We start from the raw sequence: 17784 nt of genomic DNA on the forward strand, positions 1-17784 counted from the left end.
ATGATTTTCTGTTTCCCAGGTGCTTGCTCTTAGACCCAAGCCTTCTGGATATGCCTCAGGCAGGCCCAACTTTATATGGGAACAAAGCTGAGCTCCAGGCTAATTCTGTGTTCTGTAGGTCCCCAACAGTAGCCAGTCCAACGGGAAGATGTTCTTCAGTTCTACCAAGCTTCTTCCAGATACACATGTGCACATGAGTGTATGTGCGTGCACACACACACACACACACACACACACACACACACACACACACGGGCACACCACCCAGAAGACTGGAGCTACCTAGGAGTTACCTGGAAACTTTATGAGAACAGGGTTTGTTGTGTCTTTGCAAGAGCTAAAATCTTGACTGATTTTAGGGAGTAAGTCTCAAAAACTGCTGGTTATCACCCTCATGTGACACTTCCAATGGGTCTATCCTTCCACCGGCAAAATCCTGAACATAGGCCTGGCTCTAGAGCAACATAACAGCAAATGTGAGGAGGGATAAGTTACCACTTGCTTCTGACTGTTCTGATATGGTGCTGTTATGGTAGGGAACAAGTGCATTTATGTTATTTTTATTTGGTATGTCTGTGAGAGAGAATGCAACAGGATGCACACAAGATCAGAGGACAATTTTGGGAAATAAGTTTCACCTACCATCTTGTTGAAGGTGAAGTCTCTCTTGTCTCTGCTAAGCTGTATACTCCAGGCTAGGCTCACATGCTATCAGACAGTTCTTCTGTCTCTACCTCCCATCATACCTTATGAGTGCTGAGATTACAGATTCACACTATCACGCTTTGTTTGTTTAAAATATGGATTCCAGGAGTCAAATCCAGATGGTCACATTTGAATGGGAAGTGATTTTACCTATTGAGCCATCTCCCTGAATCATGTTGTTTTTCAAAGACAATCATTTTTTTTCAACTTTTTTAACTAGATATTTTCTTCATTTACATTTCAAATGCTATCCCGGATGTCCCCTATCCCCTACTCCCGCCCTGCTCCCCTACCCACCCACTCCTACTTCTTGGTCCTGGCATTCCCCTGTGCTGGGTCATATAAAGTTTGCAAAATCTAGGGGCCTCTCTTCCCAATGATGGCCAACTAGGCCATCTTCTGCTACATATGCATCTCTGGGGGTACTGGTTAGTTCATATTGTTGTTCCATCTATAGGGTTGCAGACCCCGTCAGCACTTTGGGGTCTTTCTCTAGCTCCTCCATTGGGGGCCCTGTGTTCCATCCAATAGCTGACTGTGAGCATCCACTTCTGTGTTTGCCAGGCACTGGCATAGCCTCACAAGAGACAACTATATCAGGGTCCCTTCAGCAAAATCTTGCTGGCATATGCAATAGTGTCTGGGTTTGGTGGCTGATGATGGGATGGATCCCCGGGTGGGGTAGTCTCTGGATAGTGCATCCTTTCATCAAAGACAATCATTTTAATCCAAAACACTTGTAAATTTGGATCATCTCCTCTACACCTCCTAAGTGTTTCAGAGCATCCATAATGAAATGCACATGTAGCCTGTGTGAGCATCCAAATAATCAAAAGAGCCCCTTTTCCTCCTTATTTGTATGTGTTTATATTTTTCTGTGAGTTTGGATGCATGTATATGCAGGGAAGCCAGAAGTCAATGTGGGTCTTAATCGCTCTCTACTTCAGATCCCCCTACTTACTAAGTAAGCACTGAGCCATTTCCCCTGCCTCCTTTCCCTCCTTTAAAAAAAAAGGCAAGAGCCATTTAACATAAAGGACACAATTTGCAGGACTGAAGAGATGGCTCTGAGGTTAAGTGCACTTGTTGCTCTTCCAGAGGACCCGAATTCAATTCCCAGCATCCACATGCCAGCTCAACAACCATCTGTAACTGCAATTCCAGGGGATCCAGTACCTACTTCTGGTTTCTGAGGGCACCAGGAATGCACTAATACATAGCCATGCATGCAGGCAAAACACCCATACACATAAAGTAATAGCATAGTTGTTTTAATTAAAGGCACAATTTTAAAGGACATTATTCAGTGACATTCAATGCTTTCACTGTGCTGCTCAGACTTCCTATCTAGTTCTTTGCCCCATAAGGAAACCCTTGAATCCACTAAGTTACTTTTTTTATATCTGGTCTCTCAGCCCAGCTTTCTGGCTATGAATTTGCCTCTTTTAGACTCATTATGCTTTATAAAGATTTGGGGATTAGTGACATTGTGATAAATTAAAGCAGCAAGAATTCTCATATTTTCTCCCTGAGTAAGAAAACAGCCACATGGGGCCACATGGAGGGGCATTTAGGGACAAGGAAACTGCTAGGAAATTTTGTGCATAACAGGAATTGGGTCAGTTCCCTGTGGGTTGGCTAGTAGGAGCCCCCTAGTTTTCTGGGATCTAGTCCCTGGTTGAGAGCCTGACTGGAAGCACATGGGAGTGAGTAGTTAGTGGCTCAAGATCCTGGGACCTTAATATATGACATAGTAGGAAAAGGGGCTTGGCAAACTGCCTACAAAAGACAAAGACTTTAGCCACAACTAAAAACTAGGTCAAAGCAGCTCTTATGAAACACCATGTTATATTATATAAATGGAATCATACAATATGTGACGTTTTGTGTCCAGGTCTGACAATATTTACTTAGCAAAATATCCTCGGGGTTCATCCATGTTGTAATATCCATCAGAATTTCCCTCCTTTTTTTTATTTCCTTCCTTTTTATGGCCAAATAATACTTCTTTGTTTATTTATACCACATTTTGTTTATCTGTTTGTGTCTTGATGTTTAGACTGTTTCTGCCTTTTGAATAGTGTGACTGCTGTGAATGTGGGTGTATGGGTTTTTATGTAAATACCTGTTTTGTGTTTGTTTTTAAAATTATTTTGAGTTTGTATTCAGGAGTGGAATTACCTGGTCATGTGTTAAGTGTATTTAACTCATTGAGTAACCATCCAAATGGACTTGGTTTGCTTATGTTGAGGGAGAGTAGGGATTGTGTGTATGTGTGTTTCTATATGTGAGGACACATGCTTGGCAGTGCACAGGTATATGTGTGTACAAATATGTGGAGGCTAGAAGTAGAAATTAAGTGTCCACCTCAACCATTCTCCACCTTATATATGGAGAGAGAGTTTCTCATTCAAACCTAGAACTGGTCAATTGGGTAGTTATTTACACTAAGTAGTTAATGTACTTAGCTTGCTCCAAGGATCCCCTGTCTGCTTCCTTTGTATCTGGATTACACTTGGGGTTTGTTTGTTTGTTTGTTTTGAGACTTCTCTCATTTAGCCTGGAACTCACCTGGGATTACAAAAATGCACCATCAGGCCCAGCTTTTTATTTTAAAGTTTTATTTATTTTGCATGTATGTATGTTTGGCCATTGCTATGGGACTGTGGCAAAGTACACCAATATGATACAGCAGAATCACTTTCCATATCACAAAGAAGAAAGAAGAGACTAGAAGCCCACTATGCACTTTGAGAGCACACTGACAATGGCATAAAGACCTCCAGAACACAGAAAAAACTGAATGGAGATTCTAAGCTTGGAGCTCAGCTTTGTTGCAATATGGGACTGCTTGAAGCATTATCAGGAAGGCTTGGGTCTCAGGGCATGCACCTAGAAAACAGAAAATCATCCTGTAAATCCAGCAACACCTTATCCTAGGTTCTGTTAACACTTGGGATGGTTCATCTTCATTGTCAAGTGGACTGGGTTTGGAATCACCTAACAGACTTCTGGGAATATCTTTGAGAATATTTCCAGAGAGACTTAACTAAGGAGGGAGGACTCACCCTAAATAAAGGTGGCACTGTCCCATGGGCTGGAGTTGTGAACTCGATAAAAATGGAGAAGGGAGCTAGAAAGATGATTCAGAACTTAAGAGTGCTTCCTCTCTGTTCAGAGGACCCAAGGACAGTTCCCAGCACCCATATCTGGTACTTCCCAACTGCCTGTAACACCAGTCCCATGAGAATTCAAAGTCCTTTACTAACAACTGTAGGCAACTGCACTCAGGTACACATTCCCCCACATAAATACACACACACACACACACACACACACACACACACACACTCTTACACAATTTAAATTCTAAAATATATATATATTAAAGGAAAAAAGAGAAACAACTCAGCACTAGAATCCATCTGTCTCTGTGTCTTGTCTCCTGGGTATAGGCATAAGTAACCAGCTGCCTTATATACCTGCCACTATGCCTTCCCCTCTGTGATGGAGAGTATACCTTCAAGTTGTGGATGAAAATAAACTCTTAAGTTGCGCTAATCAGCTACTTTGTCACAGCAATGAAAAGAGCAACCCCTGCTGGGAATGTTTCATTCTTTGGATCATGGGCTATTTTAAACTTAGCATACCATTTTCTCAATGGTTTCAATATACAATTTTCTTTAAAAGAATGGTTTTCCTCTGTGCCTCAGTGCTGGTGACTCCCCCTGACCCATCCTCTGGTAACCACCTCACAGTCCCCATCAGCTTCAGTGACTTTGATGACTCTGCTCATCATACCAACATCTTAAGACTAAATCTCTCATCATCTATAAAAGTCTTCCTCCCAGCTTCCTTCCACATATGATACCGATTTGCAGAGACTGTGCTGGTTGCCTTGTGAAAAGTGCAGTTGGATCAGCCCATTTGTACCTCTGGCTTCATAATCCTCTTAACACTGGACATTGAGCCCAAAGGCTCAACTCAGTTCAAAGGCTACCTTAGCTTGCAGTTAGAGGGCTGAGACTATAGTACTTCTCGGCTCATCCTGGGAGCAGATCTGTCCCAGCCTCTGCTTCACATTTAACTTACAATTAACATTTTGATGTCCTGGTTTCCTCCAATCTTTTACCTAATGACTCTGTCCTGTCTTAAAAGGTCAGTTTTTCTTTTTAAAAAAATACATCCTTTTTTTCAAATTTTAGTACTCTGTGTGTGTGTGTGTGTGTGTGTGTGTGTGTGTGTGTGTGTGTGTGTGTGTGTGATGTAGGTATGTATGTGCTTAAGAATATAGGTGTCTGGCTGGAGAGATGGTTCAGAGGGTAAGGGGTTCTGAGTTTAATTCTCAGCAACCACATGGTGGCTCACAATTATCTGTAGTGAGATCTTGTGCCTCTTCTGGCTTGGAGGCATACATGCCGTAGTGGACACTATGTATAACAATGTTTTTAAGACTATACATGTCTATAAAGACCAGAGGCATCTGATCCCCTAGAGCTGGAGTTATAGATGCATGTGAGACCCCTGATACAGGTACTAGGCATTGAACTCGGGCCCTCTGGAAAAGCAGCAAATGCTCCAAACCACTGAGCCATCTCTCCATCCCTTTAAATGATCTTTTTGTCTGATTCATAGAAACTGCATCAGAAACATGACTTTATAATTGGTCAGTGTTGACTTACAGGAACTGAGGGCAATTTAAATGCCGGGTAAATTTGTTTCCTAGACTCCATTCCCTCTTTCTCTCCTGTGGTCCTATCATTGCCAAAGAAACAAGCTGTAGTCACCCACCAGGGCATAGTGAAAACTCTTTTGAACCCTTACCCTTCTCAGCGTCCTCCTGGTTTCTCTGCTATTCCACTCAGGACTTTCATGTTGTCAGTCTCAAGTCTATTAGAACAGCATTCTTGAAGCAAATGGTTCTAACTAGCTTCTACATTAATTGAAGTTCAAAAGCCTGGGGCTAAGTTAACTTTGTCTACTCTGTCACACCCTTGGCATAAGAATCAACTCCTTGCAGCCCTCATTCAGTCTCATTGCTTATGTACATTGTCTCAGTTCTTAGCAACAACAAACACCATAGGGTCCTGGGCATTTTATTGCCTGTGTTCCCTTCCCTTGCAACCACATGGCCACTCTCAGTCTGACATCACCTCTTCAGATAGAATCTACTCATCTCCTGTAGATCCCACTTCACTGTGCCTCTTTCTGCTCACTAGCAACTCTCATTCTGCAGCTGGAGGTTGAGTCCATGTGTTTGGGGTGTTTTTTTTCTAAAATGGACCTAGACACTAGAGAAAGAGTAACCATAAATGGAGCATCCATGAGTGCCTAGAAAGTGCCTTGTAGAGAGGGATAGCATGAAGGGTAGAAGAAAGAAATTAAGAAGGAAAGGAGAGGGGTTGGAGGGATGACTCACCAGTTTACAATACTTTGTTGCAGTGACCATCAAGCTGTAAGTAATGTGGTTATCAGTGGCCTAGGTGAAGCTTCCAGAGGCTGCAGGAATTGAGCCTATGACATCTGGAGAAGAGGTTGACCACTCTTCTGGAACCTCTCTCATTCACATACACACACCATAGCCTTGCCTTGCCTTGCTATTTGGCAAGAAAAATAAACCAGGTTTTGAAGCAAGCTGGGGTTGGCTTTGCAGCAGCCACAGGCTGCACCACCAGGCCAGCATGATCTTACTCTTTACATGTCTCTCAGCCTTTCAGCTGTGCTGTGGTTGGAGCCCTGACTATGGCCGCCATTCTTTTGAGGGCAAAGCCCAAGGAAAGTGGTTAGCCTCTCCCTCACTGTCTCAGAATTTGCCCTGAGCAGTTTCCAAGTGCTTCCACTGCATGAATCTTAGAGCACTCATTTCAGGAGAGATCTTTTCTGTCCCCATCCCCATGCAGCATGCTGCTTGCCTGAGTTTCCTGTGCTAGGTTTGCTACTTCTGTCTGCTCCTCTTTCCTGAGACAGGACTCTCTCTGCTGCTGAGTCTTTCCTGAGTGCTGAACTCTCCTGGGACAGAGATCCCATGTTTCATTGTTTTCATCTAGGATTAACCTGGAATTTAATTCCCTACCACATAAATGGCTTGTTTTAGGTGACAGTATCTTTTGAAGATGTGTCTGTGTACTTTACAAAGACAGAATGGAAGCTTCTGGATCTCAAACAGAGGAACCTCTACAAGCAGGTGATGCTGGTGTCATTGGGTAAGTGACACTAGTTCTGAATTTTCTTGCTTGTCAACTGCTATGAACCCAAGAATAAGTACATTTCTTTATCTTACCTATAACTTGTAGGTCAGCTGTGCTATTAAAAATAAAGTGTTCTTCTAAATAGCTTGGACTTTTAAATGTTCAGAATATAATCAATAACAACCTGTCAGACCCATTTTCCACACAAAATCATAGATTCCCAAAACATCTTTCCATTGAGAAACAAATAGCAATTACTGGAATATTTATTTGCAGCATTTAAGACTCATTTTACAGCAGATGTAGTTGACCTGCTTTGTAGAAGTTAGCAACATCTTCCACTTACACAGGCCATTAGGCCCCACTCTAAGGCCAGGCAGTGGACTTGATTTCCAAGCCTGGAGAAATCTAGGCAGGAGCTGGGCCAACTTCCTTCCAGCTGCTTCAACACTCTTCATTCTCCTATCTTTGTGTGTCTGCAAGAGACATTCCATCTTGCCAATTCCAGACAAAAAACAATATTCATTTGGCTGTATGGATGAACAGTGTCTAAGATTTGGGGCCATACTATTTGCTGGCTGGCATCTTCCTAGCTGAAATGGCATCCTGACTGCCTTTGGGATGGGGAGGTGCACTGGCTAGTCGTGTGTCAACTTGACACAGCTGGAGTTATCACAGAGAAAGGAGCCTCAGTTGGGGAAGTGCCTACATGAGATCCAGCTGTAAGGCATTTTCTCAATTAGTGATCAAGGGGGGAGGTCCCCTTGTGGGTGGTGCCATCTCTGGGCTGGTAGTCTTGGGTTTATAAGAGAGCAGGCTGAGCAAACCAGGGGAAGCAAGCCACTAAAGAACATCCCTCCATGGCCTCTGCATCAGCTCCTGCTTTCTGACCTGCTTGAGTTCCAGTCCTGACATCCTTTGGTGATCAACAGCAGTATGGAAATGTAAGCTGAATAAACCCTTTCCTCCCCAACTTGCTTCTTGGTCATGATGTTTGTGCAGGAATAGAAACCCTGACTAAGACAAATTGGTACCAGCATAGTGGGGTATTCCTGTGACAACCTGACCATGTATTGGGGAGGACTGTGGAAGGACTTTGGAACTTTGGGCTAGAAAATCCATTCGGTGTTAAGAGCTCTGTCGAATGTTGTGTAGGAGCTTGGAAGATAATGTTGAGAACAGTGCAGAAGATGGAGGCCTGGCTTGTGAAATTTCAGAGGGAAAATTAAAGATTCTTTTCAGGGCCATTGCTATTTTGGATTGATTAAGATTCTGTGGTTCTAGATAGCTGGGGTTGAAGAATCAGCTGTGATTAACAAGATACCAGAACTACTGAAGTGAAAACTTTTCCTTACTGGGACTATTGATGCTGGTTAGCTGGAGCTAAGAAATTAGCAGTGATTAAGAAGAGGCCAGCATCATTGAGGTGACATCTTCTGGGAAGTGTTTTTTTCAGAGCACAGAGGCTATGTTCCAGAGATATCCCAGGTTGTACCTTGTGCTGTGGCTGGACTTGGTAATGTATAACAGTTACCCAGGTGGTACTGCTTTTGAAGGCATGAAGGGGTAATGCAGAGCAGCTGAGGCCATGGAAGACCATTGGTGAAGGTGCAGCCTCAGTTGCAATTGATGGCCCAGGACTGAAGGGGTCACAGCAGCCTTTTGGAAATGCCAGTACCATGAGATGACCACCAAGAACAGCAGCAGCAGTGGAGTAAGGCATCTGGAGCCTAGAAGACAAAGCTGTGTGCTACAAAGAACAGGGCTGGAGAAGTGACCCAAGCCCTTGGAGGAGCCCAGAAGATCGTGAGTTGGATCCCAGACATTGGATGGTTGGAGATTGATTTTTCTTTTTGATTGTGACTGTGCCCTGATATTTTTCCCTCTTAAAGGAAGTTTTTTAGTGAAGCCCACAGTTAAGAGACTTTGAATTTTAAAGTACTTCGTATTTTAAAAGATACTGGATATTTTAAAGGGATTGAACTTTTAATATGTAAAGACTGTGGGACTTTTATAGTTATTTACATCTTGGGGATGAATAAGAACTAAGGGTTGAGGCTTACTAGTGATGTGTTTGTGTGTCAAGTTGACAAGGGGTCAATTGTACTGGCTAGTTTTGTGTCAACTTGACACAGATGGAGTTATCACAGAGAAAGGAGCTTCAGCTGGGGAAATGCCTCCATGAGATCCAACTATAAGGCATTTTCTCAATTAGTGATCAAGGGGGAGGGCCCCTTGTGGGTGGGACCATCTCTGGGCTGGTAGTCTTGTTCTATAAGAGAGCAGGCTGAGGAAGCCAGGGGAGGCAAGCCAGTCAAGAACATCTCTCCATGGCCTCTGCATCAGCTCCTGCTTTCTGACCTGCTTGAGTTCCAGTCCTGACATCCTTTGGTGATCAACAGCAGTATGGAAATGTAAGCTGAATAAACCCTTTCCTCCCCAACTTGCTTCTTGGTCATGATGTTTGTGCAGGAATAGAAACCCTGACTAAGACAGGAGGGATTTGTGAGAATGAGCATTCTTCCATTTTTTTTTCTCTCTGACTCTACAAACCACCTCTGTCATCTGACCCCTTGGGAAACTGGTTCATTCCCTGGGTTCTCTCTGATCATCAAGAGCAAGTTGTGGACACATCTTCCCAAAAGATTTTTGGAATTCTCACTTGAGTTTAGTGGAGAAACGCGCTGCCTCCGGGCACATAACTAGGGGAGATTTTCCTGGGGAGTTCTTTGTACTCTAAAGACACAGGCTGAGCTCTGTTTTAAAATTATTCTACCCTTAGCTAGAAAGGTGATAATTTTCTTCATTTCTTTGAACAGGACTTGTTTTCTCCAAGCCTAACCTGGTATCCCAGCTGGAGTGAGGGGAGAAGCCCTGGATTAGGGATGATGGAATGGAGAGTACAGCAAGATCCTGTGCTGATGAGCTAGGCACCCTCCTCAGCTAACTTGACCATCTCAGGGACATAAAGGGCTGGCCTAAGGAAGGTGATGTGGACTGAAATTTTGGGTGAGAAGTCCTCTTTAGTAAGGGTGTCAGTCTTCCCAGTGCTCCCTTCCCATGCTGTGGCTAGATGAAAAGACACTTATCTGCCCTCGTGTTACCAGTTCTGCCTACTTTCCAGCATACCCTCTTTCTGCAGTCCCTTCTGCCTGCTTGATGGTTTTTTACTCCCCAGTTTTCTGATAGGAAGATGAAAAGAGGGGAAAAATTCCACAAAGCCCAGGGAAATGACACTGTGGCTCTGTTATTACAGGGAATAGGATAAAGACCAAGACTCTGACTTCAAAACCAAAACTTTTTGGAAGAGGTCTCCTCAGAAGCACCTCGGGACCCTCATTGCAGAGACGTCCTCACGATTTCAGGCCAAATCCCATTTTAAGGTACCAATACTCCAGAATCGTGGATAAACGATATCTATGTCAGCAGTGTGCAAAATCCTTCAGCCACAGCTTCAATCTCATCAAACACCGGATTATCCACAGCAGAGAGAAATCTTATGAGTGCAGCGAGTGTGGTAAGCAGTTCCAGTGCAGCTTAGCGCTGCTGGAGCATCAGCGCATCCACAGTGGCAACAAGCCCTATGAATGTGGTGAGTGTGGCAAAACCTTCACACACAGCTCCAACCTCATCAAGCACCAGATCATCCACAGCTGTGAGATGCGGTTCGTGTGCCACGTGAGTGGTAAGGTGTTCAGGCACAGCTTTGTGCTGCTTGAGCACACGCGCATCCACAGTGGTGAGCGGCCCTTCCAGTGCATCGAATGCGGCAAGGCATTCAGCCGAAGCTCCAATCTCATCGAGCATCAGCACATCCACAGTGGCCGGAAGCCCTACATCTGCCAGGAGTGCGGGAAGGCCTTCAAGGGCATCTCGCAGCTCATCCACCACCAGCTCATCCACCGCAGCAAAAGGCCCTTCGTGTGCCATGAGTGCGGCATGGCCTTCCGAGGCCTCGCAGGGCTCAGTTAACACCAGCGGGTCCACAGCGGTGTGAGTGCAGCGAATGTGGCTGGGCCTTTGTTCTCTGGGCCAACCTCTTCAAGCACCAGGTGGTGCATGGTGGGGTGCAGCTCCAGCACCTCACTCGAGGGAAGGGATTCCAGCGCAAGCTCCTGGAGCATTGGCGGGGCCTCCATGGGCAGCGGCCCCAGGAGGCTGGAGAAGGTAGCTCTGCCGAACCCCAGCCCATCGATACCAATGAGAAGCCTCAAGTTTGTGAGCGCTGTGGCCAGGTCTTCGAGAACAAGTTGCTGTTGTGTCGACACTTGCGCATCCATGACAATGAAGATGACAAAAAAACAGAAGCCTGTTATTTCAAGCACCTCAGTTTTGGAGGATAAGTCATTGCTCAGCCAACATCTGGAAGCCCAGCCCACAGAGGAAAGCGACACCGAAAGCAGTGTAGTTTTCATGTATGCTGAGAAGCCCCACGGCCCATCTTCACCTTGAGGCCAGAAACAGGGCAGCAGCTCAGAATGGCAGGATGGCCCCTTCCCCAGTGTGAAACAGAGAAGCAATTCAGAATGACAGAGTGCCCCCCCCCCACCTTCCAGTGTAGTCTGTCCTGCTCCTTCCCTGATAGGTGGAAAAGGATACGATTGATGCCTAGAGATTATACAGCCAGGCTCCTCAAGTTGCCTAGGCATGGTTTTCCTGTGTGTGCTTCAGTGTGTGAATGCCTGTGTGAGTGGGGTCTCCAAGTGAGCAGATTTATATTATACAGAGTTGGTCTTTTCCATCCACATGAGAATTGCCTGATGTGGTTAGAAGGGAAGCAGGTAGGTCCAGCCAATTCTAGGCATAGTTACCATGAAGTTTACAGACAGATGACCCATGTCCTTTCCCTTGTTCAATGTGGGGTGGTTTCTAGGGAAAATATACTAAAGACACTTTATTCCATTAAAATTTATAAATTGAAGGGGCTCTAAAATTGACTTGATGCTTTACAGGAAGGCACAGGGAACCTGCTGTCCTGGGGCACAGGCTAGGCCATATGTGAAAGCTTGGACCCTATTATATACCCCTGCTGCTGCTTGGAGGGTACCAAACCTGTCATCTTGCAGAGAGGTTAAAGCCCAGAGCCCTGAGAGTCTCCATTTTGGGAAAGGAGCCTCTTTCTAGGTAAGACATGGCCTCTTTGTGCCACTCATACCCACTGTCTCAATACCTAAAGTTTCTCGGCTAATCCCTTTCACCAAACCCATTGTGTGCTGATGACAAGTTAGGAATTTGCACTTAGATGGCCCCTGAAATGAGTCTGGCCAGACAATTATCTTTCAGACAGATGACATTTGTTAGAATATTAAAGTTGCCATTATTTTAATATGCTTTTGTTTGCAGGTAAAAGTTGGAAAATGGAGATCTTTGTTATATGAGAGTGTTGGGGAATTGATCCTTTATAACAATTCCTCAGATAGAGGGTGTAGCTCAGAGGTGGAGTACATGCCTAGCAGACCACGGGCCCTGTGTTCCATCCCTGACTCCTGCCCAAGCCCAGACAGGAGAAAGTAGCCTTCCCAGCCCATGACTGGTGAGTATGGTGGCAAGTCTGGTCCTCCAAGTGATGATATGACCCCCCCCACACACACACACACTTGTCTTAAGCCTGGTTGACTTTAATTAGAACTAAGGGGAAGGTGTTTCATAAGAAAATCTGTAGCAGTTCTATTCTGCCTGTGTTGTCTCCAGAAACCCAGGAGATTTGTCCCTTGTTATACTCAGCCCAGCATCCTGGGTAGCAAGCTACTTTTCAGTCCTCTCATATTCAAGGAGCGAGAAAGATTTTGTCACAAAAGCTGCCCGAGAACAGGTGGGGGGTACAGGTAAAGTGGAGGCTGCCCTTGGGCACTCCAAGAGTGATGGCACCTTCCCTGCAAGGTTAATGAGGTTCAAAGACAATTGCCTCCTGCCAAGAGAGTATGGGAAGACATGGAAACTTGGGATGCTGGTTGGGGCCCTAATCACAGAATAACTTCAGATATTCTTACACAAATATGCGTACACACACACACACACACACACACACACTTTATGTATATAAAATGTTTTGTGTAAAGTTCTAGTTTATAGCTTACTCTTATCTTTGTGTCCTCCAGACTTGTCCTGTGATTGCTTTCTTTCTCATGAGGCTGCAGTTGTGTGTTGTGCTCAGCCTTGTGTCTTCACTCTAAGTCCCATGCTGAACACTAGTGAAAGAGCATTGCTCTCTTAGAGTACTGGACTTGGGCTATGTAGTGGTTGGCTTCAGTGGCTCCTGGAGGCAGTTCAAAGTATCTGCTACCTTGGTTTCCCACTAGAAAAAGAAATACTAAGAACAGTGTCTTTTAATTCCTTGGTAAAGTAACTGCTCAGACAGTCTCTCCTAGGGCTGGCACAGATACAGGAAACTAGGCCTCATGCAGTGCAGGTACCCACAGTGGGAGGTCCTGTGCAGACTGTCTTGTGTTCTTAAATATTCATTTCCATGGCTCTAGGAAGGGAATGCATGATACCTATCCTCTAAGCCTGTCACCAGCTTCTATACCCAAAGATAAATCTCCAGAAAAAGGGTCATGTGTAGTTATTTTCAGCAGAAAGTGGGGTCTGCAGGGAGAGATGTAGAACACTTGAGTAGAGTACCCTGAAATGCTTCAGGGTCCCCAGGGGTTGCTACATACATAGCAATACATCTCAGTTTTCTACTGTAGTTCCGGTTCCTAGATGTTTTCAGCAAGGCAGTTAGGAGTAGTAAGTTCTCTCAGGTATGTAAAATGAACGGAACAAGTTTCTCCTAGAATAAAGTCAAATAACCAGAGAGACACTTGTGCTTTCCCTTGTTTTGTGCCTGAAAATTGTTCCATTCCTTGTGCTAGATGGGGAATGTGGCTAAAAGTTCATTTGTGTGTCTTGAGGGGCAACTAGATTATAAACACATAAACTATCAAAAACTCCTGCTGTTTTCTAGTCCCTCCTTTTTCTGTCCTCCCTCCATACTTTACCTTCAGCCCATTTGCCTTTTAAGACTTTGGGCATTTTTCAGGTGCTGTGTGAATACCCTGGTATTGTCTCCAGGAAACTGACAGATGGTCCTTTCTGAATTTATCATGAGGTGGAAGTTTTCAACATTTTTGGTGGTTTGAAAAAAAAGACAGCTACTTGGAAAGAGTTTCCCCTGTGTGGAGAGGGACTGCTCCCAGGATTAAAGTAACAGAGAGGTAGTGGGTTCATAGTCAGAAGCAAGAGTCAACTCTGAGCTAGAAAGAACCTACAGTGATGCTAGGATTATTGGGAAGGGGTTGCAGGCTTCTCACAGGGCTCCATACTGCAACTGTGAGATCAGGCCTGTTCAACAGGTCCCTAAACAGAAAGCTCCATGAAGAGGAAACACTATGCCTATCTTCTGTTTCTGGGTTTGTTTATTTGTTTTGTTTTGTTTTTTGTTTTTGTTTTGTGCTACCAAGTTTCAGGCAGCATGGAAGCGCCCACCCTTATAGCTTTCCAAACAGGAAGTAAAATACAGGGACTTCAGGTTTGGGGGTGGAGGTGTTGCTGAAAAGTGCCTTGGTTGGGAGTGAAGAGGATATAGTGTATTGGGGAAGCCCAGAATGCACACAGGTTTCTCTAGGGCAAGAGTCTCAGAGGGCCATTGTTTCGTGAAACCATGGATGAATTGGGTCTCAGGTAAAACATGAAGGTTTTCTTTGGAGGTGTTATTTTAAGCTTGTGTGACCAGGCTGGCCTTTGACTCTTAATTCTCCTGCCTCTACCTCCTAAGTGCTGGAATTACAGGTTTGGGCCACCATGCCTGGGTTCTAAAGAGTCTTACGTTCTTATGTTGAAAGTAATATCAGTTCAAGCCCTTGCACATTTATGAGAGAAATGGTGCCTCCTTTTGTGTTCAGTAGGGCTAAGCCTGGTCCCTCTCCACCACCTAGGAATGATGAGAGCAGAAATGAAGGACTACTGTGCATCTAGAGGCTAGTGATACATTAACATTCTTTGGCAGATTGATGGGTTATACAGCTTAAAGTGTACAACTGTGGATGAGTTATGATGGGTGTCTGTGCCCTTAAGATCATCCCCACTGTTAAGTCCATGAACATTCAGCATCTTAGGCACTAACTCCTACTTTCTTCTTCTCCCTATCCCCTCCTTAAAACTACTGCTTTCTATCACTAGTGATTAATTTCTGTATAAATGGACCTCCACAGTGTGTGTCTGGCCTCTTAGTGCCATTTCTAGATGTTTCTGAGTGTTGGTGTGTATATCCTTCATATTTATCCCAGTGTATAAATGGCCTCCAATACCTGTTGATGCCTGTTAATTAATATTTATATTCTTTCCAGTTTGAGTCAAATAAAGCTGCTATGAGTATTTGTATGCACATTCCAGCATGAACGTGTTTTTGTTTAACTTGGTAAAGAACTGCCAAACTTATCCAAAGTGTATCTGTAATAGCTGTTGTATGAGAGTTCCGATTTTCTCCATGCTCACCAACAATTGTCTGTCTGTCTGTCTGTCTGTCTGTCTTAGGGTAGCCATCCTAGTGTATGGGAAGTTGTAGCTCTTCACCAACACTTGTCTGTCTGTCTGTCTGTCTGTCTGTCTGTCTGTCTATATGTCTGTCTATATGTCTTAGGGTAGCCATCCTAGTGTATGGAAAGTTGTAGCTCTTTGTGCTTTTGATTTGCATTTCCTTCATGACACTCTTTGCATGTACTTGGTCATTCACATTTCCTTTGAGAATCCTGTTGATCTCTTGCTCATTTCAATTGAATTTTGTCTTCTTACAAAGAATTAAGAGTTCTAGACATCAGTTCATCATTAAATACATTTTTAACAAATGTTTTCTTTCAAATAATATATTTAAAATTTTTAGTTTATATATTTGGGGTTGCAATGAAGAACTCTTGTCAAAAATGTCACTAAGATATTATGTTTGCCTGTAGAAATTTTTTATTACTTGGATATTTTTTGTTGATAGTCTTAGGGTTTTGTTTTCTTTGTTTAGGTTGGATTTTTATTTATTTTTCAGGTGATGTCTCCCTATGTTGCCTGGGCTTATTTTGAACTCCTGCCATTAACTCTAGAATGCTGGACTAGGCATTTGTCACCACAGTCAGCTTTGAACTGTTACTGCAGAACATGCTCCCCTCCTTCTTTCACATAGACTTAAATAACAACTTTTAAGTCAAATGGTGCTGGTACTGAAAACAAAAAGCCTAGGTAAGAGATCCAATCACTCTGGGAGCACTGTGGTCATAGAAAGTTACTAACCTGCTCCTGTTTCCTATCAAGGCAGAATTTTTTTGTGTGTGTTTCTTTTTTTTATTAGATATTTTTTTATTTACATTTCAAATGTTATCCCAAGAGTTCCCTATACCTACTCACCCACTCCCACTTCTTGGCCCTGGTGTTCCCCTGTACTGGGGCACATAAAGTTTGCAAGACCAAGGGGCCTCTCTTTCCAATGATGGCCGATTAGGCCATCTTCTGCTGCATATGCAGCTAGAGACATGAGCTCTGGGGGTACTGGATCCTGCTCCTGATGGCCCCTGGACTTAACCATAGCTTCACCCTCAATTGCTAGTTGGCTCAGTCACCACTCAGCTTCTACATTATGTGAGCCAGTGCTTTGAAGTCCCCCATAGATGAAGAGATGATAGATTCCGAGACACTGTGAGAATCCTGACTAATAAAGCCATAAAGTCATAAGCACAAGCATATATCAATTAAATTTATACTTGAAAAAACTATTTGGCATGAAGGAATACTTCAATAAGACATAACTATGATAGAGTAGCATTGACATGTAACTGGACAGATATAATAGGTAAGTAAGAACAGATAAGCAGTACAATTATTAAGCTATATTTCAGAACTATGGATAAATGTCAACACTTCTTAAGGAGACACATTTTCCAGGAAGTAGAACACTTTTCAAAGTTATTTATGAGCAGACATGTGACATACACCTGTAATCTCTGCACTAGAAAGGCTAAATCAGAAGGATTGCAAGTTTGGGGATGAAATCTGTAGTTCAAGTTAAGAGCTTAAGTTAAGAGAAGATCATAAGGATGGGCTCTAACCCTGTATGGCTGAGAAGCAATAGAAAGGGGACTTTTCAGGCAAAGATAGGCACATAGGGAGAATATCATATGAAGATGAGAGTAGAAATGAGAGTTCTACACGTACAGACAAGTTACAAAATGGCCAAGGTTGCAGAAACTACTAGGAGCCACGGAACGAGAGTGGACCAGGCTTCCTTGAAAAACTCAGAATGGACTCACTTTGATGAGAGCTTGAGCTTGGACTTCCAGCACTGAGGTAAACTTTGTTATGACAGCCCTAGAAAACATAAGATCTACTCTAAATCCTGTTTAAAGGTTATCTTGGTTCAGGAAGTAAAAGCACTTGCTACACATTCTGACTAGCTGACCCCTGAAACCTATAGAGGAAGGAAAGAATGACTCCTTGAAAGTTGTCTTCTGACTTCAACAGGAGCAATATGACATGTGCACGTTACACACACACACAAAATAAAGGAACGATTTAAAAAAAAAAAAAACTCTTCACTATTGAGAAGTCAGGACAATCTTTACAAGCATTACATTGTGAAGGAAATGAAAAGTGAAACCACGAGCTATGTCTAATACCAAGCTAACAAAGTGTCTAATAGCAAACCTTTGGGATGTGGTCTGATCCTTGAGAGAAACAATTATTTTTGAGGACCTCAGTTATCCAATAAGGAAGATGGTTTAGGAGATTAGTCTTCAACTCAGAAAATTAGAAAATAATCTAAAGTTAAATCAGAGATGGAAATAATCAAGGTTAAAAAAAAAATGAACTTAATAGCTGGGCGATGGTGGCGCACACCTTTAATCCCAGCACTTGGGAGGCAGAGGCAGGC

At 43.6% G+C, this 17784-nt stretch overlaps 1 protein-coding gene across 1 annotated transcript; it reads left to right on the plus strand.

Annotated features, from left to right (window-relative positions):
* Positions 1 to 6447: 6447 nt before the first annotated feature.
* On the plus strand, positions 6448 to 11345 carry Zfp92 (ZFP92 zinc finger protein). Its single transcript, XM_021188740.1, is given in 6 exon segments — positions 6448 to 6487; positions 6807 to 6908; positions 9713 to 9823; positions 10150 to 10884; positions 10887 to 11188; positions 11190 to 11345. Coding segments are annotated over 6 exon segments (1446 nt in total).
* Positions 11346 to 17784: the final 6439 nt, after the last annotated feature.

The sequence above is a fragment of the Mus pahari genome, chromosome X, assembly GCF_900095145.1.
Source record: "Mus pahari chromosome X, PAHARI_EIJ_v1.1, whole genome shotgun sequence".
Classification (NCBI taxonomy): Eukaryota; Metazoa; Chordata; class Mammalia; order Rodentia; family Muridae; genus Mus; species Mus pahari.